The following is a 25,648-nucleotide window of genomic DNA, read 5'->3' on the forward strand; positions in this document are numbered from 1 at the left end:
TGACAGTGAAAACCTGTTTGTCTGAAAAAGCAATAAAATAAAATTGATTTGGACATCATGCATGGATGGAAGATACAGTTACATTTAGTTTGATGTTGAAGGCTGGGTGGTAATGTTTGGTAGCAGTACTAAGGCCCCTGTAGGGATATAAGCCCAAGTTTATTAGCTAACTTTGAGAAGTGGTAAGCCTTTGCTGTTAAACCTTTTATGCACTCAATGCAAGAAGTAGCTTTGAAAAATCTTGAGTCTTTTTGTTATTTCTCTAACTGAAGTGGAAGAAAAAGTGATTGTAAAATTGAAATGGATGGGATTGAATTTTGGAGTGAAGACAAAGTACTGTGCAAGTAATACTAAAAATGTACTGCCCATAAAGATAATGAAGAGACTGAATTATATACAGCTTGGTATGAATACATTTGTCAAGTTAATGAGTAACTTGATAAGTGTGAGACATTTGAATATTCAGTAGGGAAATAAACCCCATACAGTGATGAGTTGAATATTTGCAATAGAAAGATATCTCTGAATGGTCACATGAGCATCAATTAAAGCACCACTTAGAGGACTTTGAACTACTGTGTACAAGATTAATTCCGTGTTTCAGAGGTCTAGCCAAATTTGGGAGAGAAAAGGCCTAAAAGTCTGGTGCAGAAGTAAGAAGTTTGAGGTAACAAAGCAATTAAATGTTTACAATGTTCATGTGTTCAATTAATTCCAAAATTATCAATTCTTTCTCATTCTTCTTGTACTTACAAACCCTGAATGTATTCTTTTTTATTTGTGCTGTTGAGGTGAAAGACTATGTTTAAAATAAACAAGGAGATTGTTTTTGGTGATTCCATGTGTTCCAGAGATTTCTGGTAACAAGCTTATTTCTGCAATGTAGGCTAGAAACTTCATGCCAGTCCTTAGAAAAATGGAAAAAACTTGCTTGTTTCTGTTTTTCTACCTTTCTTACTTCTCTTCTGCAGGAAGAGGAACATAGCCACTTCCTTTTATGATAGATTTTAGGACTTGCTTTGTTTGCATCACTGAGCCTACTAGAAATGAGATTGAAGTTTCTTTTTCATCATTGTGATACATGTTATCACTTGGATTTTTGAGTAACATAAGCCCAAAAGCATCCAAATCTATTGCTGAGAAGTTAGAAGGAATGCAAATTGACTGTGTGGCTTATTACTTTTTACAAGCACAATATGTAAAACCATCCACTGCTTTTCAACTTCATATGTTTATTTATATGGACAGACACTGCAAAACAATGAAGTGGAATATGTTTTAAGAGGATGTTTCCTTTATAGATGGATCTGCATATGGCATGACAAGATTCTTTCTTTCCTAATATTCAAATTGTGGAAGTTAAAATTATAAGATAAATTATGACAAAGAAGTGTCAGCTTTTCTGACAAGTATTATTAACCTCTGAAGTTGTAAGGGTGTGTGCTGCCTGCAGCCCATCCAGAGCAGGTCGGGAATTCCATGGGCATAATCAGATGGGGAGACCCAGCAGAGTAAACCAGATTCTAGCAAAAGGTTACAGAAGCCAAAGTCAAAGTTTCAGAGACTTGTATTGAAAAATACAAAAACAAGCATACAGATCTACAGAACATTTTAAAATCAGCAAGGCCTTTTTGTAGACATATTCTAAACTTAGTGACAGCAGTAGAAAAGTAAAAGTACTGTAAATCGTACATGCCTAACTACTCATGTAGCATTCTTGAACTGCTGCCCATTTGGGACTCAGCAATCTCCTTTAATGGAAGCATGTTTTCTTCAATATTTGAGTTTGTTTGTTGCTTATTTATAAGCTCATATGAAGTCATTGTTTTAGGCTGAAAATGCCTGGATGTCAAAAGTTATGAGTTGCAAATTTTAATATCCATAACTAGGAGTCCTCAGAAAGATATTTAAATTTTGTTATTGAAACTTAACTCATTATTTAGGGAGTTTTCTTCGTGTTTCTATGATTTGCATCTTTGGTTTTACAAGAGATGGGAACATGACATTTTGAAAATTAAAGCAGACAGTGCTTCAATATTAGAACAACATAATTTCTTTCAGAGGGTTTTTTAATTGTACTCTACTTCTTTATTCAAGTTAGTGTGAGTCAAACTAAGTATTTTTCTGTTGGGTGAAAAATTTAGTTTCAACTATTCATTTTTATCAAGCTGGTTCATATATGATTCCTCAACAAGCCACTTCACAAAGGAACATCTTGACCTGACTATTTTCATTTTGTATGTACATTTTTCAAATAAAATACTAATCTATGGCAAAGTACATGGCATTTATCAGCAGTTAATTTTTTGTTTTGGGGGCAAACTCCTTTCTTGAATTCTGCCTTTATTTGTAACATGCTGCATAATGCTGAAACAATTTGCAATTGTAAATTTAATTGCTCTAGAAATTGGTCTTTATCTGTATTAGGATTCCATACAAGAGAGCAAGTGAATATATTCTCAAGTTTTCGTTAAACTAATCCTACCAGTTTTTTTTTTTTTATCCTTAAAAGATTGTTAAGTGCAGGAGGAAAAGGAGTGATGGCCTGCTGTAGAGGGGTATCCAGTATCATGATATATTTTTCAGGATAGCAGCCAGACTAACTAATTTGAAGTGTTTCTTTTTGGTGGCAGTAACTCAGTGACACTGTCAGGGCAGCAGTTTCTGTGCACGTGGAAATAGATTTCTTTACCTCCAGTGACATTCTTGAACTAGATGACCTTGGGTACGAAAGAAAAGCAAGGGAGATCCACGTTCTGCTAATGGTCTCCCATTTTTTGCAATTTTTTTTCTTTCTACAATATACTGTACTGTTTTATGAGCTCAAAAGCAGTATTTTCTTTCTTTAGCATTTGCCTTCCTTCCCATCTGTTGCATCTACTTTAATTAATTTGTTCAGTGTCAATTTAAAGTTTATACAGTACTTGAAGTAAACAGATTTTTAAAACTTAACTACAGGCATCCGAATTCTGAATTGATTCACATACATTTTCTGAACTATGGAGCTGAATTATTCTTCATTTCTATCTGGCATGTAGTTTTTCTGCAAATTATTCCACTGATTTTGATCTTGCACTTTGCCAATAGTGTACATTGAAAATGTCAAATGTTTCTAATTCTATTAATTTTTCCACTGATATAAAATAATCTGTCTACTGTCCTAACATATGTATGTTTCTTTACTGCAATGAATATACTTACCACAGAGTAAGTGGTAAGAGACAGAGTGAAGTACAACTACTGGGAATTCCTGCAAATCTGAGATGCAAAGGCAGTGAGCATTTTAGTGGCATATACTGGGAATGAACAGAGCTGCCTCTTCCTCACTCGGGGTTAGCTGGCTGTGGTTCTGGCATCTTCAGAAAATGGGGAGGACCTGTACCTAGGCAGAAGTACTGGCTGCTGTACCCCAGAATGTTCATCATGATGCTGGTTCATTGTGTCCTGCCTGGGTAAAACAGTGCAAAGGGCATGAAAAAGAAACCAGTAATGCTCAGCGAGGTCAGAGATGTTTAGAGTTGAGAGGATGGTAGCCTGAGCTAAATATAGTGTCTTAGCTTAATTTGGAAAATGGTGCATACAGATTGGGATTGTACTTTATTTTTGTAGTTAAATTTCTTTTTTTTTATTGCAGGGACTCATTTTTTTTTTCTCCTGTGACTCTTGACATCTTTAGTACAATACTTGAGAGAGCATCAGAAAAAACACACCCCACCCACTCACAATCAGCCCCTTCCAAGTGCAGTTAGGAAATAGCCACAACCACATAACACTTAAATTTCAGATTATGAAAGTATCTTTCATCAAGTAGGAGTCATCTTACTGCTGGTATTTTTCAGTCAGAAGTTAATCTGTGTATTTTTGTCTCCTAAAGATGACATGCTTTAGATTAGACAGGTCATTATAGAGGAATACATTGTAGATACTCTGGGGAATGCAGCAGGTTAACCATAAATAGCTTCTGACTGCAGTACTTTCCTTAGCTTAAGGCAGTTCTTCATGAAGGCTTTGCTCAATGTCATATCTAGAGAAGTTTTTTGTAGTTCTTGTTATTAATAAAGCAGAATATTCTACTTTTGCTTAACAGAGTTTTTATGCTACAGTTTCTAGCAGTACCTGAAAATTTTTCTCAGGCTGCTAACTGAAATGCTCCTGAACTGGAATGAAGTGAAAAACTTTTAGTCTTGAAGAAAAATGCCTCAAAAGTTATGAGCATACCAAAATCAGATTCACATCGGCAACACGTATTTCTAGGATGTTTTTTGAGATTGTGTATATAAAAACTGCTGTTTATATGTGCCCTGTGAGGCTTTTAGTGTTAAAAAATTGATCAATTTAGCATAAACATGTTACATAGCACATTCAAGGTTCCATTCATCTGATTGTGGCTGGAAAACACATAGACTGCCTGTGTAACCTTACCCACTCTGAAAAGGGAAGAGTATTGAGATCACTAACAGGTATGTCTCGTTGTGGGTTTTCTTAATACTCAGCAGTATAAAAAACAACATCATTTCCCTAATTTAATGCACTTGTAAGGTGAGACCTTTTTACCATTGTTATGTATGCATGGGTTTATGGGATATCCTTTAAGATTTACTGTTATATGTACGTCTATACATGATGCACTGAAAAAGTGTTGTTTTGTTCTGCTTCGTTTCTGTTATGTTACAGGTCTCGTTGGTGCATTGGTTATTTTGAAACCACTGCTTCCCATTTTCTATTTAACTGATATTGAGCTGTGCTGGTAGCAAGAGCTAGATGGCGGGGAGTGTGCACAACAGGAAACAGCTTACTTGGGAGATGGTGCTAAGGCTAAACATAAAGAATAAAATTTGTTCAATATGCAGTAAGAAAGCCTTTGCTAAAATCCTAGGCTTTTGTTCTACACTTTTCACTGCAAACTTCATATGTAAGTCACGTGTTCATTTTAGGTCATAAAAAATTAGAGTTACTTAGAGTACTTATTACAGTCAGTGGAGAATCAGGGCTTCTGAAAACTAAGAAAATGTAGAAAGCTTTCAAAATCAAAGCTTTAGGCATATTTTTATTTAGAAATGTCTTAAGAATTTTTTGCAATCCATGTAGGAAGTGAAATCACCTGCCTCTTTTTCATTGCTGTTGCATATAAAGCAGTTAAGTCAGGCAATTTTCTTTTGGCTTCTGTTGTAGGTTAAGACAGGATACTATTTGTTCATTATTCTGTAATGCTTAGGGAATTCTTAAATAGAAAATGGACATTAAGAGCCAGTGAAAATCTTTCTACCATATTTTAAGGGTCAGAGGAAGAAGGATTGCAAAAACACTATTCAGATGTATCACAATGTGCATCAGTGATGCTCTGTAGAAGTCTCAGACAAATGGGACGTGAAGTAATGCTTCTATAAATAACCCTGTGTTCATACGTAAACTTTTACTGGAAGAGCATGGAATGAGATGCCTGCATCTCTACAAGTGGGATTTTGGGTGTGGCAGTCCCAATAGGGAAAAGTGATCTTTTCTACTGACCACCTGTAAAAGATGAGGAAAGGATTTAAAAAGACTCCCATCCTTCTTTTACTGCTGGAGGTGAAAGCAGGAATAGGATTTCCAGCTGCTTGGAGTGTGGGCTGTGAACTTGAGTAACTTCAGATAAAACAGCCCAAGCTACTGTGAAAGAGTTCTCAGTCCTAGAGTATGAAGACACAGATCCTTGGTATAAATACAAGCATACATCCCTTCCCTGTAATAACAGATTCGGCTACCAAGCTGGGAAACCCATAAGCTCTGGTGTAGCTGCTGTTGCACACAGTCCTAGAAAGCAAAAAATCTGGTTCCTTCACCAGGATCTAGTATTTAGCCACTTGGCCTCTTGCCTTATAAAACAGATGTTAGTATTATCTCTGATATGTATTGCTGCATTTATAATGTACAAAATAGTTGGCTGCTAAAGATGATGGCTTAATTAGAGTGGAATGTAGACTCTCAACTCTTCCATTAGTTTTGAAATGGCTAAAAATAGCTCCTGTAGAACATAGTAAAGTAAAATGAACTAACATATCAGTTGTTTGTGCTGAAAGTTGGAATTGCCAGAAACAAAGAAATTCAAGGGTTTTTCTTTTCAATTGCTAGTTATCCATCTCAGAAATGGAGATTTTCATATAGGGACCCCTTTATTGTACTTTTCAGATTAAAGAAATTGAGTGTATTGGTCTTCAACAAAAGTCCTGATACTTGCATGTGTTATTGAGAAATTCCTTTTTATTGTGAGGTTTTCTTTTGCATCATTTCAATGTTTAAGATTTTTAACCTGCACTGAAAGATCACAGAAGTTCCAGGTGTAATGATTTGTTTCTGTAGTAAGACATTTTAGCATTCTTCTCTTACAGTTTAGTACAAGTGTGTTACACTGAATTTCCACCATTTAACAGATGTGGCAACAGCTGATAGTGTGATTTGTGGATGAGCTGAATGTTCAATCTGTTTCATTACCCGAGATAGATAATAATACCTTTTTAGTGGTAGCTATTATCTAATTCATTTTTCATTCATAATATACAAGAAAAGCTGATTGTCATTAAGCATTAATAAATTAGGGTTTGGGTTCCTTGAGGTTTTATTTTTGTATTTCTGCATAGTAACTAAAACTCCTTCACAAGCAGAAGTTTACCCACACATTTTTATGTTAATGTTAAAATTACAGCTGTTGAAAATGTATGGTTGCAATGGTAACTTTTCTTTAAAGTAAGCATATTTTTGGGTTCATGCCCACCAAATTATCACCTTTGTACAGTGTGCATTGAGTTTGAGGAGGAGTTATCAAAGTCATAAGACATGATTGTGACTCATGTCTGTTGACTTGACCTTTTAACCTTTGAAAATCTCTTCTACCCAATTAATACCACATCCTTTAGTTTGGATAATGTAGTGACATTATTTTGTCAAACTTCTTGAGCTACATGTATAATATTACTCTACTCTGCATGTTAGACAAAAACAGGGAAATGTTTAATATGAAAAATGCAATAAATATTTATATTGGGGTGACCTAGAACAGAATTATGCGAACTTTCAGTAGCAGCAGAAATTTTTGAGTTTAGGTGTTTGCTTTAACGTGCACTTCAACAGGTACCTTACTGGTTGTGGTGGAAGCAGTATGGGGAAGGGGGAAAGTGTTTCTCCTTGGTGGACAGATTAGTTTCTGTATTACTTATACTTGGAGGCAAATTCACCACACAATATTTGCATGACCTTACCTTCATCTGAAATAGTTCAGTTTCCTGAGTAACTTATGTTATACTTCAAGCACTTCAAAGCATTATAACTGCTTGCACCAAATTTGAGTTTAATGTAACAGAGAGATCAGTCCAGTTAAACTGAGACAAATCTTGTGATAAAATTTCTCTCAAGCCCCCTTCCTTGTTTCAGTCTCTGGCAGTAATTCAAAATGAGTGTATGAATTTCTGAAAGAAATGGATAACATGGATACCCCTATGTAGGGTTTGGCAAGTTTATTAAAATACACTGTATTTTAAAAGTACGTGCTGTATATATTTAAGAGATAATTTTAGGTTATTAGGGTGAAGTTGTTTATTTATTTATATAGTACAGAAAATTGCAGGTGTCCTTATGAAAAAAAAACTGTAATTCTTATGGGTTTTTTGAAAGTGTTTAAAGTAACAAGGAAAAAAAATACATAGTTTTGTTATCAGTTTTAAAATTTAAGGGGTTTTTATTTTAAAGAATCCCCAAACTGTCAAACACACACAAAAATGCTCATTTCTCTGCTGTTTACTAGTGAATATTTTCGTATACTACTTCATGTATGTTTTATGGGATTAAAATTTTTTTTCACCAAGATATTTCTCAAAAGAACACTAAATTTTTCAGTTCAAATTTAGAAAATGCAAAACGAGTTTGTGCATAAAATTCGTGTGTTGCCAGTAGTAGGTAGGACACAGATACCTGTCTGGTTTTGCTGCCCAGTCCAGTACAGTAAGCGTACAACTCCAGGATTTGTGGCTGAGAGAATTAATCTTGAAATATTTTGTGTTTCTTTGAACTTGCCTCTCTTTCATTTGTTGATCTTTCACTTAATCCACCTGTTTTCCTTATCTTTTAAAGGAGAGTGTGTATATTTACCACATTATTAATATATGATAATGTTACAGGCATTAGATGAGAAATTATCATTTCAGTGCTTTGATTGCATGCATCTTGGGGAGGCTGCATTTTAGGGAAATTACTTCAGCCTTCTTGGCACAGTTCTATGATACATCATTATTGGCAATATTTTCAGCATGCACTATGGTATTAACATTTCATAAAATCTTTTTCCCTGTGTCTTGAAAGAGACTGTTTGTATTTTGGCATTTAATAGAGCTTCACCTACCATATGTGGTCTGCTTGAAACCATACTATTTACATAAAAAGCAGTTTTCTTTTGAGTATGCTATTCTCATGAGAAGCTAAATGAAAACTAAGCAAAGTCTCATAGAGAATGGAGAAGTGGCATTATTATAGCCATAATTTCATATCCTGATCTTCTTGGGCACATGGTAATAAAGGTTGTGACAGCAGTCCCTATTGATGGGAAGTAGGATTTTGCTATTTCTTTTGCACACCTGAAACTAGAGAGGGGAAGTTTTGTTTCCACTGTACTGGACTCTGTTGGAATTTTTTGGCTTGGTGTCAGAACTTCAAGTTAAAGATAAAAGTTTGGAAACTTCTAAACTTCTGAAGTGTTTGTACCTCGCCTGTTGCCAGAATATGTGGTAATGCTTCTTGGATACTGTAGCCATTTGCTGGCCTCCCATTTGAGTGCTCATCACCTGTGTTGTGCCATAGCCTCCATCAAGCTTTCTTGATTGTGAGAAACAGCGTGAAGTCATTGACATATGACATATGAAGTCATATGGCATTGAAAGAAAATCTTCAGTGTGAAGATTTTCTTTTGATGTCATATTTCCTTGGAAGCCTCCTTGCAGGTTCTCCTCCTTGTGTAAAACTATCAGGAGCTCCTGCAGTGAGAAGCAGCTGAAGACAACATTTCTTGAAATGTTTTCTTTCCCTTCTGTAGCGAAGAAATCTCTCTCTCTTATGCCCCTTTCTCTCATTAGTGTTGGCACAGCACTGCATAAACACAATTTCTAGTTCTGTAAGCAAGTCTTTACTGCAGTTGGAGCACCTTTTGGGGGCCATGATCTTTGTGTTAGAAAATTCTGGCTGAATCAGGGATTTTTGGTGGCTGGAAGCTAGATGATAGCAAGGACTCCCCAGAGAATTTTATTACCTGATGAGGTGTTTTGGCTGAGTCAGGCCACGCAGTTTTTCATATTGGAGCTGTAGGACCAACTGCTGCAGCCTAGCAGCCATTGTGTGAGTGAGAGCAAACATTCCTCCTAAAGTATTCATCAGGACAGCAGTTCAAACTGGGAGAGCATAGCAGAGGTGACCAGCTGATTGAGGACCTCCCTATTTAAGGAACACATTTTTCCTTTTTAAAAAATCTATTTAATCTCTTACAGATGCAGTTGGGCACTTGCTGTTTGTGCACAGGAATTGAACCCCATTTAATCAGTGTCCTACTTGAATTCATCCATGTATAATGTAGTGGACTGTGGGTATTTCTGCCTTAAACAGCCTCTTGTTACAAAGCAGAAAGCTGTGACTTAGATTAAATTTAAATCCTGATTTGTGACATGTTAGCACAGCAAACTAATGCCAAAATCTATTAAGCCTCCAAGTTGGGGGGTTTTTTTAGTTCTTAACATTGGGTGAGTGCTGAGATCTTGACCACAATCACATTTGCTTCTGAGTAGGAGGAAATAGTCCATGTAGTTCCAGTAATGCAGACAAGCCGTCACATCTGGTTTTATGAATGATTTCAGGGGGAAAGGAAGTTTGCAATTGATTAACATTGTTTGTAAAATAAAAGACTACTCTCGTTTTAGGAATTAGTGTAGAGAACTTTGGGAACCCTGGCATTTAGCTCAGAAAAAGCAGCTTTTTTTCCTTTTTTTTTTTTTTCTCCTAAAAAATTATTCAGAAAATTATTCTACTAAGATACCTAGTAGTTCCAAAGCCGTACTTCTAGCTCTTCAAAATTAAATTACAAATTAATAAACATTTTGTCTTTCTGGGTTATGATAACTTTTTTAATTATACGTAAGATGAAAATCCTTTTTTTATATAGCATTTTTTACTATATTTGTCAAACAGGTTTTTAATTGTCTCATTGTCTATTGAAATGATTACTAAAATTCAGGAGCAAATAAAAAGTAATATAAAGAACATATAAATTATTATTTAATTTCGAGACCATATGAAAAGAAATGCTAATACTTTTAGGAAAAAAATTAAGCAGTTTTACTAGGAGTTTTGAGAGGATCTGGTTTGGGATATTTTCTAAATGCAGGTTTAGTGTGTGCTAGTAGCACATCAATGTAAAATGTAAATAATATTGTGCACGAGCACTCATCAGCTGTTAAGCATGGTGTAGTTTAAGGCTCCTTACACTTCTATAACAACTTCTAACAGAAATGAGCAATGGAAATTCTTGCTCTAATCGATATTCTCTCTAATGAATATATGGTGTATAGCACAGTCAAGTTGTACTGTGACCTTAGGAGCAAGTCTTCAGGAGTTACTAATGCCCAGAGTTTTAGTGCTATCTTCTAAGAGGGGGCAGTTTGAGAATCTCATTTAGAATTCAGAGCCGTTTGGTTTACACAACTTAAGCAGATTCCCTGGTATATTCAGCTTCATGGAACTCTCTTCCAGCAATACCATTGCCACTGCCATGCAGTTTGGATGTTTTATTCTTAAATGGGATTTTGGTGGTATTGAAGTATGTCAAAGCACCTGCTTCACCAGTTGTTTGGTTCAAAATTGATCTGAAGCAAAAGTGCAAGCCGCACATGGTTTTCATAAACAGTATTACTACTCTCTTTCACCACACCAGCCAGAATAGACTGTATTATTAAAAGACATGCTCTGACCACTACTCATTATTTTCAGCAACTGCACTTAAAACATTTCCCAGAAGTACAGAAGCTGAAGGCTGACATCTTGAATTATTATTCTATGTCAATAGATAGTCTTTGAGCCAGCAATCAGAGTGAGGTTAAGCCCTATGCAGTGGGAAGGCTGCATAAATGGACTCCTTTTTTCCTTTTTTTTTTTTTTAATCAAGCAGTGGTATCTTATTTGTGGTTCCTTAGTTAATTGTGGTAAGCATATCTTCAGTTTCATTTACACACTGAAATATTTCAGAAAATTGCAGTGGCTTGGAAATGTATTTTACAAAGAGGTGTGCAGCGCTGCCTCTCACTGCTGTCCGTGCCTCCCACGGTGGGTGGGTGACGCTGCCCTTCGCCGCTGCTCGGGCCAAGAGCCAGGTCCCCAGCAGTTTGCTGTGCACAAGGGGAAAGGGTGCTGTGCTGAGCTGCCCAGTACTGGCATCACCCAGCAAAGACTGGCCCCTCTCTTCTAACCATCAGTCAAAACACTACCAGAATTTAAAAAGAAACTGAGAGTCAGTAACTGGCTGCCCATTCTGTTGCCTTGGATTGTAAAGCAGTGAGGCCTGTTCTGTCTTTTGCCAGCACTAGTGGTATAGTCATTATCTGTTTTAGAGCATTTCTACTCTTAAGATATTTTATGTTAAGTGATTTGAAGAGGGAGAGTAAAGGGAAGAGTTATGCAAAATTCATTGATAGCTTCTTGGCATAGAGAATGTGAATGGTTTCTTCTGTTTTTGCACGCTGCCTGCAAAGGAAAGGATTGGGCCTTGCCCTTAACTGTTGTTTCTTTTTACACTTAATTTTCAGGTTGAGTGGGCAGAACACCTACAGCCTAAAGGATATGAAGTTCATCCTGGGAGGGAGTTTATCCAAATGAGAAAAATAGATTCTTGAAAGAATATTCAACTCTAAGCAGAGACTTGGTAGTAGGTTGTCATCTAATACAGCTGGAATATGCTGTATTTTAAGTAACTTCTGTTTAAAAGTATAGTTTTGAGTTCAGGATTTGGGTGGTGCTTTTCTTAAGGAAAAATCCTACCTCATTTCACTGATTTAACTATTAGATGTTTCATCTTGTGCCATGGTGGATATTATCTTCATCTTAAACTGGAACACTTTTGAGGCTGCTCAGCTTTGCAGCATGTGGCTCTGTCTCAAACCTTTGCTGCATCTCAGCAGCAAAGCACATTAGTGCAGGTCCAGAGCAGCTTCCCTTGCAGAACACACTGTTGCTCTGCATTCCCAGTGACCTTCAGGGGTCACTGAGTGCACAGTTGCCTCCTTGGAAGAATTTATTAAACAGTGACCTTTGTGCCAGGTGACACATCTGGATAACTAGGTGAGAGACTACTTTTTGCTCAAAAGTATAACTAACTCTGGGTGACAGGAGAGGCAGGAGGAGTATCATCTGTGGCTTTTGGGGGGATTTAAAAAAGAATGTTTTAAGTGTACAGGCAGTGTGACCATCTTCCAGTGTTATCCATGCTGGTGAACTCTCTACTGTCTCAAAAGCAGATTGAAGACAAGTCTAGCCTGAAACCCTTAAATCCAGGGACAAAGATGCTGCTGAGACTGCTCAGGCTGAGGAGAACTTCAACTCAATTACTGCAAATTTGGAAGGCAAATTACTAATGATCATGGAGATTTAATTTCATTGAAGGCTTACTAGGGGCTCTGTCTGGAACAAGGGCTCCAAAAACCTTTTTATGGAAGAACATAACATCACTTTAACAGATGGGATATAGGGCTTGTAGAGGGATAAAAACCTCCCCTGTAACAAAATACATTACTGTTCAATGGATGAACAATAACTGAAGTCTCTTTGGTAAACCCCAGTGAATAATATTTCTGAATTATTTATATCTTAATTACATTGTTCTGTTTGAGACGTGTACATTCTTGGCATAATTTTAGCAAACTTCAGGTGCTATTACAGCATAGAAAAAAAAGGTTTTTCTTTTGGGTTTTGCTGGTTTTGTTATTTGATTTGGGTTTTTTTACATTTCTCATTTGTCTTTCTTCTCTGAACTTTAAAAAGTATAATATCCTGCTTTAAGGAAGCAGGTAATACATAAGTGTATTTCTAGAAAACTTGCAGAACAGGCATGAATAATTATGCTGTAAAAATAAAATGCTTTTTATTCACAAACATTTTTTACTATCTCTTTCTTTGAAAGCTGAGTAGTAGCATACTAATCTTGATGCTCTTTTTTTGATATCCTTAATTTTTATGTGTTAAAAAGATAGGCAAAGCAAAGATCTTAATCTGATTTGGATGTACTTATTACTTAAAAGGTTTGCCATGCAGTTGTTATATCAATTTATTTTCAGTTTCAGTTATCTCAAAACTAAACATCCAACTTGTGGTGGGTGGCTTCCTTCATTTCATTTCATTTCATGAACCTTTGTACTAGTTGCTCATTGCTATTGATTATTCTATTTTTTTTTAAAATCAATTCTATTTTGTGTGCCTATATATGGAAACAATGCCATGTACTTCCCAGTACAGCTATTAATAGCCTCTCTACATAGGCATAATTATTTATTTTAATCTGCACTGACGGAAAAGCACTCACAAGTGCACTTGAACTAAATTTGCATGGTTTTTTTCCCTTTCATTTCCTACTCAGTTTGTCATTTCCAAATTGCTTACTTGTTCTCTTTTTTACTGATAGTCAAATTTTGTGGCAAGATGGCAGTTCTGACTACTTTGAATATTTAAGAATCTTTGAGTTGTTAACTCTTTGTACTAAAAGTAGAATCTGTGGGTAGACAAATTTTAATGAGAGATTCAGGAGGCTTGGGAAATTGAGGACTAGTAGATTGCATCTTGCTTATGGAAGGCAGGATTGCTGGAATATGCACAGATTGAAATAGTTTGACCAACATTATCTGTGGACATGTAGGGCCCAGGCACAACCTTCGTGATCCAAATTGTTTTGAAAACCCAGTTACTGTAGAGTATCTGTAGTGGTTTTGTGTTCTGCACATTCTTCAGTTTATTAGTCTGATGCTGTGCTCTGTGAACTCCCTCCCAAATGTTTTCTTCTACTTTTTACTATGATGATAACTGATTTTATGACAAAAACTTTCAACATTTCAATTATGCCAAAAAATGCCTTTTTGTTCACCCCATTTTTCAGAAGTCAAGGCAATGTCATCATAGTGTTTAAGAAAGTTTGGTGGAATTTTGGTATTTTGGGTAGTTACATGCAATCAGGCCAGACATTTATTAAATAAATTCTGAGTTAGGATGGGATCAAATTCAAGTTCAAGAGAATCTTTCTTTGATCCTCACTCATTTACCTCTGGCTGGAATTTTTTGGGTAGGACCTAATATCTGCTCATTGTCCAGGGTCTGTGCCTAAGGCACACAAATCTTGTCACATATGTAATTAATTGTATGTGAACTTCACTGGTGTAGGTTCTATAATGTGCCCTTTGTGCTCTTACTCCTCAATGATATGTGACTGGATAGTAGGCATGATTATGACCCCCTGTGTACTGGAGGTCTGAAGACTCTTCATCCCCTGCTCCCTTACTACACCAACTCCTCTTCCATCATTGCAGCATTTTTTTTTTCATTTCAGCCTAGCTTGACTGCTCAAGAAAGTAAGATTTGGGTTTTTTAATGATTATTATTTTTTAAAGAAATTAATTTTTATTTTAAATTTTAAAAAAATCTTTACTTGAAGGATTAAAAAATAAAACGACCTGGTAAATGTCTTTCCAGTAACAACTTGACAAATCCTTATAGATATGCCAGTATTTCTTTAAACAACTGCAAATATCACTACATTTTTTTAAACAATCTTTAAAAGGAACCTTTTATAAAGAATGTATAAAATTTCATCATAGATTATAATTATTAGAAGTTAGTTTTCTTTCCTCTATCCATCTTGTCTATTAAAACATAAATTAAATCTATAAAATTACAAACATGACTCATTAGCTCTGAGGCATATAACTGCTAGGCAAGCAGCCATGACAAATACAAAAGTATTTAAATCTCTTGGTGTTAAAAATAGGCATAGTAAAGATAGCACTAAATTTAAAATAAATCTGTTGTAAAATGTAGCTCCATTTGACATCATATCTTGTGATATTGTTGCTTTAGGTCACTGTGAGTGTAATCTGAGGTTAGTGAATGGGCTTTCAGGGTTAACTACAGCGACCTGAGTGCTGGGCACTGTAAGTGTGTGTTGTCAGAAACAGTGTTGCCTGGTGATTATATTACTGTTTTTCTTCCTAGGGGGATGCCAAAGGCCTTGTAACCTCTGAGAATGTGAGTACTGGCCAGAAGTTGGACTTCTCAGATACAATGGTACAGCAGAAGCTGGATGAAATAAAGGACCAAATCAAGCGAGAAATAAGAAAGGAACTTAAAATCAAGGAGGGAGCAGAGAACCTCAGGAAGGTCACAACGGATAAAAAGAACTTGGCATATGTGGACAACATTTTGAAAAAATCGAATAAGAAGTTAGAAGACTTGCATCATAAGTTACAGGAGCTAAATGCACACATTGTTGTAACAGATCTCGAAGATGTTGCAGGTACCATGCATTACTGTGAAATCACTTTTTCTTTATAGCTGAGATAAGCTCTCCCCATTTCACTTGAAAAAATTGCTTTGTGACTGAGCAAATCCATAGCTGGTGAGCTTGTTACTTATGTATGTCTCTTTGTTTTGACTCACAAATCAGTATCCAGTATGTTTGAGTTTTAAATTCCTTTCTAGGGAACAGTGTCTTTTATGGATTATGAGTTCTTCCCTTTCAGTTCTTAGCATACTAAAATATTTTCTCAGTCACTGTAATGTTTCCTAGTGACTTTTCTCTGTGTGAAAGCAAATTTCATGAGCTCTTTCAGTGACTTTCTCTGAATTACGCTGTAGACATCAGCATTGATGCACCTTTTTATTCAATGCAGGAGAAATTACAACATTTATACTTAAAATCTTTGTTAGTTTTTGGTTTTTTAAACCTAAGTCTTAACTTAGAAAATTTTTTTCAGTTGTGCTGTTATTTAACTTCTCAAACATTTCTTACAGTGACATTTCTTACAATTTATTTATTCTTCAGCCTTTTCCACAGCAAAGCTACTGTTTTAAAGACAATTTGAAATTGTTTTCACTGAATGGTTGTAGTTGATGGTTTTAATTAGTATTTTCTGTGGCACGGCAGCGAGTCAGTACTAATTTTGAATGTATTTTTAAAAATACCAGGATTGGCATTTTAAGATGGAATGTTGTGAAAGTAAACAGTCCTCTTTCAGCTTTGTGGAATGGCCTGGGAGATACTGCCAGCCTGGTGATTTCACATTGCACAGACTCTTCTTGGCAAAATGTTAATAGTGTGCACAAGCCATTGAAGATTCGTATGAAGTGAATGCCAAGCCTAAGGAAGCTTGGGCAGTAGAATAAAAGTCTGCATCATCCTTGTGATGAAAGGTTGGTTACAGTGAGAATTTAGGAAATAGAGGCGGGTGATGTCCGCAGTTTGTGGTCTGGCCCAGTGAGACACTGCAGAGGTGTTCAGGTGTCGAGGTGGCCTGTGCTGGATTCCTTTTTGCATTTTATCTCTGTGAGGATACAAGAGGTGGGGCAGGGACACAGCTGGAACTAGTGAGGCTAAGTGGTTGCTGCAGCATGAAATGGAAATGAATACAATCATGTATGCTTCCAGATAACCATTGGGCTTTTGGTAGGCATGAAGCATTCTGTTCCATGTCAGCTAAGGTTTATGAAAATCTGCTTCAGTGTTGACAGGACTGGCTTTTAAAGGAACAGGAAGATTGGAACAGAAAAATATTTGTATACAAACTGTGTATAGACCAAATATTAAAAATCTGTGCCGACATAATTTGCAGAATTCATCTAGCAGTAGAACTTGAAAAGTGGATGAGCACAGAAGTTCTCTTGTTGGAATGCTTCCTTCCAGTGTAGCATTTTTAAAAGCCTTATCATAATGAGTTAATGGGTAATATTGTCATTGTGCATGTCTTGGGAAATGCAGGAGGGATTCAAAGGATAAAAGATCATGGTTGATCTTACGTGCTTCTACTGCTTTTGATGTGTGCTAAACTTCTTAGGACTGTGTTTTTAAATTCCATTCTGTTCTAGGTGTTAGTGGTAGATAGATTGTACAGTCTTAATTATGGAAATATGCAAGAAAAAACTTGAAAATTCAGTTGAGATCTTTATATCCTCTGTAAAATATCTCATCAGGTATTCCCATGCAAGACCCATTTAAATATAATATTTTGCATAATCTTCATGAGGGGGGAAAAAAACCAAATTTTTAATTCTGTTAATACCTCTTTTTAGATAAAAGATTTGGAAGGGAATTCTTGCTTTTGCTAAAATAGGCAGTGAATTTAATAACCATTTACTGGTGAACAGGGGAGCTCCCCAAAAAGTGCATTGTTTCCAGAGGTTATCTTTATTCATTGTTACTGCTTTTCACTTAAGCTTGTGTTTGACCTTCTTCTGGTCACTTAGTAACAAGTTATTTAAAAGAGATAGAAATATATGGGAAATTTTTAGACTGTGCAGATCATGAATGCTGAAAATAAGGTAAAGAGGGTTCAACAGCTGTAGGAGTCAAGGTGTGTCTTCTCTTTGTGTACTTTAATACATTTCAGTAATGATGCCCTGTGTTTTTCCCTCTATAACAGAATAAACTGGATAGGTTTTTTCAGGTTCTAAGTAGCAAAGTCAGGATTGAGACTCATTGAGCTGATCCTTTTGACTTGTCAGGCCTGAACTCTAAAGATTTTTTGACTGTTCTGTTGACTGGTTGAAAGACCATTTTGATAACTTAGAAAAGTCATTTTATCGTCCTGTGTTCTTGTATCTGAAAAGTGGGTGTGAACATAAATGTGTAAAGTGCTCCCAATATAGAGCTGAGAAATGCTGCACAGGCTGTTGTGATTCCTTCTATTTCTTATGGTATCAAGCAGTAGCTTGTATTACTTTTTAACAAGCCACTAATTTTTAGTGTAACTGCTTTGTAATCAGCACAGTGTAATCAATACGTGTTGAAATCATTAAATGTAGCATTAACGAATCTACTGTAGAAAAATCTGTTTTAATAACATTCTATTCCAAGCAAGTTTAGATGTTTTTGTGGTAGTTTGCCTAGAGCTGAAAGCTCACAATTATTTGAAGAATTGGTACTAAACTTTAACCAGAAAGTGCAGTTTGTCAAACAGCTTTATTACAGCATGTGAGGGTAGATTTGACAGTGGGTATGTGATTCAGAAACAACTTTTAGCACAACATAGGTGTACTTTACATTATAGGGATTGCTGATGAATCTAAGTTTGTTTTAGGAGTGGGACTTTGTACCCAAGTCTGCCCTTGTTGTGCAGTGTATTAGTCATACAAGGACACGGAATTTTAAAATTTGTAGGTCAACACTTTAAAGTGAAGCAGAATCCAGCAACGTAAAATGAGTAGGACAAGCCTAGTGACCATTAATGCTGCAAGTCTGAGAGATGTAATGTGTCCCATAGGGATGATTACTTCTGTTTCAGAGATGAAAAAATTTTATGTCTAGAAAATATATTTCTGTACAATAGCAGAGATTAAATGGTGGATATGTGTTTGTGTCAAAAGCAGCAGTACAGATTGTGGTCTCTAATATGACTCAGGGAGGTGTAAGAGACTGAAATAACTTACCTACAGCAAGTTACTAATTTAATTAGACATATAGCTAATACACAGAAAATCTATAAATTGGCAAGTTGGCCCATTTCCGAGAGCTGAAGTTAAGGGGGATAGAGAAGTGCAGTGATAGGAAAACCTTTGAGTGAATTGATAAAACTGGATAAAACATGGACAAAATTAAATCAAAGGCAAGTTAATGCCTTTTCTTCCATCCTCCTAATTTACATGGAAGCTATCCACTTTACATCAAATTTGGCTGTAGGCATTGCAAAGAAAATAAATTATTTTGTTTAAGACTATGGTTAGCTGGCTGTTTGGGGGATTTCTTTGTCCTTACAAATGACTAGGTTAATCTGTTGGACACCAGACTGTCCACATAAGACCAATTACTGGAAACTGGTAGAGGTAGCAACCAAACTGATAATAGGTAGTGACCTTTTAGACAGCAGACTCCACCTACAAACTCATATCCACTGGAATTTCATGATAACTTTTGGGAGCCTTAATGTAAGATAATATTACTGATGCAATTTGAAACAGCCTCCTGTCACTTTTTTAGTAGTTAAAAGTAACTGTTGCCTAGTTGAATTTCACTTGAACTTCAGAAGTTTCCAGAAGGTCAGCACCCGATGTTTTCTGAGTGCAGAATGTCCACTGCTGCCTTGGACCTACTGATGACTTAGTTCAAGTGCTGATCCAACCTTCTGACTCTCTGAGAAAAACCTGACAATGCATCTTTCTTCTTCCCTTCAGCAATGCCTGAATGCATTGCAGGTATTTGTTGGGTATGACACTGATGAGGCTAACTGCAATTAAATATCCTCAAATAAGATTAAATTTAACCATTTACCAAAGGGTACTTGCTGCTAATTGAGTTCTTAAGCAGCAGGCTGCAGTACCATCTGGGAGCCCAAATTCAGAAAGTTATGTGGGATCCTCGATTTCACACAGAGCTCACTGAAGAAATAGTATATGTAGCATCTATATGTAGCTTCTTTGGAGATCCCAAAGGAATGAGCAGCAGTCTCAGAAGAGTAGAGTTATGTAACCACTCTTTAAGTGGCAATTTAGAAGCAAGAAGATTTTGCTGGTGAGCACTGTACAAACTCAAACTGAAAAGGTTTTCAGAAGAGCAAAGATCACAGTTCAGATAATCATTTCAGACTGACAACTGCCATTGTCCTCATGTAATCCAAATATTAAATAAAAAATCATCCCTCTTAACTTATTTAAGTCTGTTGAGTATATTTTTATGAGAACAGGATATTTCAGGTGCTGGGGAAGCAGCACTGCAGCTCTTCCAGCAACCTGGATGTGTGCTAACAAGTTGCACAAAACTCACTGGTGTTAAGCAACAACATTCATAGTTGTTCAGTATAAGATGCCTATTTGCTTGAAGTTGAGTTCACTTGAAATGCATCTGTTACTTCACTCTATACTCACTGCAAGAAGATTTGGGCCTAGGAGCCTGAACCTGTACCCTAGCAAAGCCCTTGCTGACTGATGCAAAGCTGTACTTGAATGTATCCAAAATGGCAGGTTTGTACTGCCCTTATTAACCAACAAATGGGGCAAACTGGAGAATCTCTTCTGTTCCCCAGTCCCTACTTTGAGTGAAATATCAGTTTGGTATTAGTACTTAACTCTTGCTTAACAAGAGGAGTATACATAAATTCTATTGATTGCAATGACCTGGAAGAATTTATTACTTATTTGTACTATGAAGATAACTAAATGCTTTCAGAGGAGATTTGACCCCCTCTGTAAAGTGCTTTACATAAATAAATCTGACATAACTAGCCATGCAAAGTCATTACAACCTTCCAGAACAAAGAGAAACAGCTCATACAGATGTAGCTTGTAGTGTTGCTGCTGAGACTGTCACTGCTTTCTGCTATAGAACCGGTTTGTCTGGCTGATTTAAAAATTAATCTGAATTCTATAAGAAGCTGCCTCGAGCTGCTTACAGAGTAGTAATGGGGAGATTGGTTGGGGGGATGGGAGAAGCAGTCCCTTGGAAAGCATCTCTGAAAAGCTATTGGTAATTTTTTTTTTTTAAGATAATACGTTAAGAAGCATGTTGTTCCATATTTGGGAGTTTAGTGAGCAGCCATTATGCCTGAAGGCAAAAAATTACTTCTTCCTAGCAATTAGTCCCTATTGCAGAAAAGTTTCCTTTGCTATTAGTTACTAACAAAGCATATAGTACAACAATTTTAACCAAGTAGTAGAGGGTAGGTTACACCCACAAGTACAGACCAGCTCTTGAAATGACCCAGGTAAGTGGTGTGGTTACACCTTCACAGCAGAGACATGCAAAGGCAGATAATAATAGCTGTGTGGGCAGCCTGAAACATGGTATCTCTAATTAGTCCTTAACTTACAACTTGTGTGTTGTTTTAATGCAAAGAAAGGCTGCTTGTGTACATCTTTAAAAACTGTGAAAACAGACTTCAGGAGCCCCACAGCCTTCACAGGGATCATCAGAGGGCTGGGATTTATAAGTGGAAGAGGCTTGCATCATATATCTAAAGTTGGTAAATATTCATTTATATGATGAATCTACTGTACAAGGAGACTTGACACTGTGACTTTCAAGTTCATGTTTGTTCTCATTTTGAATAGATTATTAGATGAGGATTACTTGAAACTGAAGACATAAGTGATAGGAAAGCATTTTGTTAATCTTTATTTTACTAATAACAGATTTAAGGTAAAGCTGTTCAAGTGCAGTTCCACAGAGGAACCAAGCCAAAACATTGAGGAGAGGATCAATGAAAAACCAGCTGAGGAGTAATGCAGGTGTTTTTTTTTTTTTAAATCTGGTGTTTTCTGTGCTGCCTTTAAGTAGTGAGGATGCAGTAAGAGACTTGTAAGTGGCTTGAAGTGAAGAGTGAATTAGCAGCAGAGGAAATTAAAACTCCTTACTTGAAATCTGTATGTAGCCTTGGCAAAGATTGCAATTTAGGAGGAAATTACCCAGCAAACTTGGAAACAAAATGTATTAAATCTCCAGAAATAGTTATCAGAAGCTTTTACAGAAAAATATGAAAAGGCAGATAAGACATTTCCCCCTGACACCTCATAAGTAAAAATACGTATGTTACCAGTGCACTGCCCGTGTTTTCTGGTAATTGAGGATTTCAGAATTCCTCATCCTAGTTTTAATACCAGGAAGATTATTACAACTGGAAAAAAGATTCTACTGTTTGAATTTAGTAAGTACTGTTTTCCAGGAAACCAGTACCATTTGTCCACAGAGAAGGTATTCTCTCAGTTGTTGGGGTAGAAGAAATAATTTTTTTTTTTTTTAATTATTATGGTGGAAATAATTTGTTCTCTTTTACCCAAAGGTTGGAAGTCATTGGGACTGCTAAGGAAGATAGTTAGCTCTAAGGACAGGTGTGTTGAAAATAGTCCAGTGGCCACTTATTTTCAGTTTACTAACAGTTCGTGTTGCAGAAGCTGAAATATGAAGTTATATAGTAGACTGGTTATGAAAAGTTAAGGACTTTGACTTTATCATTTAATTGATAAAACGAACTTGCATTCCATGAAATTAATCCAACAAGAGGGAGACCCAAACACAGTAATACTGTCAAGTGAAAAAGCTTTCTCCTTCCCATAGATCAGTCTGTTGTTCAGTAACCTATCTGCCTATATATCCAGTTATCCCAGATTTCTGTTATGACTGCAGAGCAGAAAACATTCAGCTTTAGAATCAGATAAACGCTTATTTTTATCTGTTCTTAATTTTGACATTAGTGTGAATACTGCAGACACTGTTTAAGTGGATGAGGATCTATCAAGAGCTGTATTCAGACAGTGCTCATTAGTATCTATCGGGAGTATAACAGAGCTTAAAGGAAAACTGCATTGTTTAATTGACTCAAGACATTCTAGAAGAATTAAATCTCCTTTGAAATAAAAATAGGCTTAGCTGCAAACCTGCCTGTTTGCCCACTGCCGGAAGTGATTCATGTGAATTAGGACATGTGTAGGAGTCACAGGGCTCTCCGGAGGCTTTTCATGGTAAGGCACAATTGCAGTGCTGTTGCAAAGTAGCTCTGGACAGGAGGGTCACTTAATTCTCAAGTACGATGTTCCAGTTCTGTTCAATCTGTAACTCTATAGAATAGAGTGTAAGGTGGGTTTTGGGGGAATGGTTTGGGTGTTTTCTTCCTGATTTTTTTGTGCATGCTTATGCCTTACCTTTAATTCACAGATTGTCCTAGCACTCCTGATACTCCAAATAGTGATCCTCGGTTTTCCACGAACAACAGATTGATGGCCTTAAAGAAGCAGTTGGATATAGAACTGAAGGTAAAACAGGGAGCAGAAAATATGATACAGATGTACTCAAATGGCTCTTCAAAGGTAAGGCTTTGGAATGCTTAAAGATCATTAAATGAATGTGGGTTTTCACATTGCTGTAATGTGACTGTACAATGTATAAACAGTATGCAGCTTCAGTATTTTTAGTTTGGGCTATATTTTTGTTAAAATATTACATCAAATCTGCTACAAATTACTATACCATTTTTTGTTGTGGTTTGATACCCACTGAAGTGATTGCTTTATCAGTTTATACAGATGCAGTTCAACCTAAATAATAAATCCGGCTTACTAAATTTAGTACATCTAGTAATCTTTGACCATGTGGGATTCACTTTGCAGCAAAGCTTGGTAGGACTGACTGGTGTCTGGTGTTTTCCTAGCTCCACTAAAAAAAAAAAAAGATCCATTAGTTTAACATTGTAACATGGGTGATAATTACAACAAAGGCAGTATTGCCAAGTATATTCTGAACTTGACATCTAGTTGTAGTTAGCAGTAAAAAGATCTGTGCCAAATGCTGCAATAGAATGTGTGTAGTATTCTAAGAGAGATGTCATAACCTGCATTGATACACATATACATAAAATACACATTGAAATAATTTCTTTTTATGAAAGTGTGGTAATCTAGAGGTAGCAACTGATAGAAAAAAGTGAAATCAAAAATAAAGCCACACTTACTATTATATCTGAATTTTAAATACTTGCACTCAGTCTCTCTTGATAGCATCAGAATTTTTCCAAGGAGGTGGAAGGAAAGTGTTTGCTGACTTCTAAATGGGTTTGACTTATTACATAGTCTTTTCTGTGTAATAAAATTCATCATATTCTAAGGATCCCTTAACCAAGTGAAAGACAATCCAAAACTTTGAAGTGAAAGAAAACAAAACAAAATTTAAAAAGTTAACAAAACTAAATCCAGAAACTAACAAAAAAAAAAAATTAACCCATTTTGTTGATTATGAGGCAATCATAGTTCTCAAATGAGAAAAAAGGGAGGGAAGGATCTTCTACTTACATTCCTCTTCACCTTTCATTCATTACTCATGAACTGTTCTTTTCATTTACTTTTATTAAATCATTAAGGAGATTAATTTCCGGACGAAGGGGGAACACAAGAGTGGATCTAACAAACAGTGTGTAGTAGCTTGGTTAGATGTTTTTGTGTCCAGACAGTAGTAAGTAAAATCAAAATGTTTTAAGACCTTAGCTGAGCCAGCATCTATCAGTCAACTTACTAAAAGGAAGTGTTTGGCTAGAAGAGTAGGAATCCGAGTATTACATTAGAACTAATTTTAACTATAAATTGTTGGAAAGGGACTTCATGTTTTTGACTGAATTTGGGCTAGTGTTGGTGGAGAGGTAGATCACTTTGTGTCTGCCTACTCTATGGCTTCCTTACACCTTGAAAAAATAGCAGGGAGCACTGCTTTCTCCCAGAAAATGAGTTTAGACTCAATGGACCAGAGGTGCCATCAAGTTCCTTCTGTCCCAGGCAGCCTTATCTGAAAGTGACCTGTAACATACTAGCTGGGGGCAAATAGAAGAAATAGCTGGAGTGCACATTATGACTAAGGTCCTGGGAATGCTGTCCATCCACCACAGTCCCTCAGCTCCTGGAAACCCTTGGAGTCTACATTCTCTGGGGCCATGTACTTAACATCAGGTACACTTAAAACTAATAATTAGCTGACCCAAATGGATCAAAAGACATACATGAATTAGGTTTCTAATAAACCCTTGGTAAGTAACCTTATAACAGGCTGAAAAACTTAACTAAACACTCAGGCTGTAATATTAGACATTGTTAGCAGGCTTTGATCAGACTAGGTAGAGAAGATAAATTCTGGTTTGCTTTAGATTGAGGTATGTAATTAAAATCTGTGATTGAATCTTGTATTTGGGATTGGTAAATGCTTAAATGAGCCTACCACATTGGGACTATATAGTAACTGGGCTGGAGAGAGCAAGCTGCAAAGCACAAAAACACTGCCAGCTACTTCAGCAAACAGGATGGAAATGGTGGGTATTCATTCTCTCTTTTTTTTTCCCGCTCAGTAGTGAGTTTTTTGGCAAGTTTGAACTGTAGCCTTGAGCATGCTGATTCTGTTTAAAAAGCAGAACTTAAAAAAATCCAACCATCTGGATGGGGTGGGCAAAAGGGGCATAAAATCCCCAGTTTGACTCTAATCCCAGTAATCCAGTAGATCTTAAAAAAGTAGTCATAGGACCATCTTTAAACATATTAAACTCATTTGTGACCTTTCTTCAAGTGTACTATATGATTTCAAATCTGTTGTATTATTTTGAGACCTAAATTTAATGGAGGGAGGTTATAATCTGTTTTCTGAAACTGAAAAAGCAGTGTGTTAATAAACCCATCATCTCATAGGAAGCTTTTCCCTTTGTACTTTACTTGCTTCAGTAACATTCAGCTCAACCTCTTTGGACTTGAACGTTTCTGAGATAACGATCACCTTTCCTTGGATGTGCGTAGGTTCTCTGAGATCCCATGACAGCTTTGCGGATCAGTTTTACAGGCACTGTCAGTTCTTCTCTACTCAGAAGATGCATTGAAATACTTTGTATTCAGCCTCCAACGCTAAGAGAGCTGCTGAGCATTACACATACATTTTGAT

The 25,648-nt window shown here is 36.3% G+C and overlaps 1 protein-coding gene across 3 annotated transcripts in view; it reads left to right on the top strand.

Moving 5' to 3' along the window:
• PKN2 (protein kinase N2) overlaps positions 1 to 25,648 on the top strand; it is a 54,411-nt gene that overhangs the window by 8,572 nt on the left and 20,191 nt on the right. Inside the window, exons 2-3 of one of the 3 annotated variants that reach the window (XM_050977205.1) lie at positions 15,256 to 15,556; positions 22,898 to 23,049. In XM_050977205.1, coding sequence (XP_050833162.1) covers positions 15,256 to 15,556; positions 22,898 to 23,049 — 453 coding nt within the window. Of the gene's footprint in view, positions 1 to 15,255; positions 15,557 to 22,715; positions 22,820 to 22,897; positions 23,050 to 23,111; positions 25,032 to 25,648 lie in introns of those variants that run through there. The other 2 variants (XM_018912271.3, XM_018912272.3) reach the window with 2 other exon arrangements.

Source organism: Serinus canaria, chromosome 8 (assembly GCF_022539315.1).
Source record: "Serinus canaria isolate serCan28SL12 chromosome 8, serCan2020, whole genome shotgun sequence".
Lineage (NCBI taxonomy): Eukaryota > Metazoa > Chordata > Aves > Passeriformes > Fringillidae > Serinus > Serinus canaria.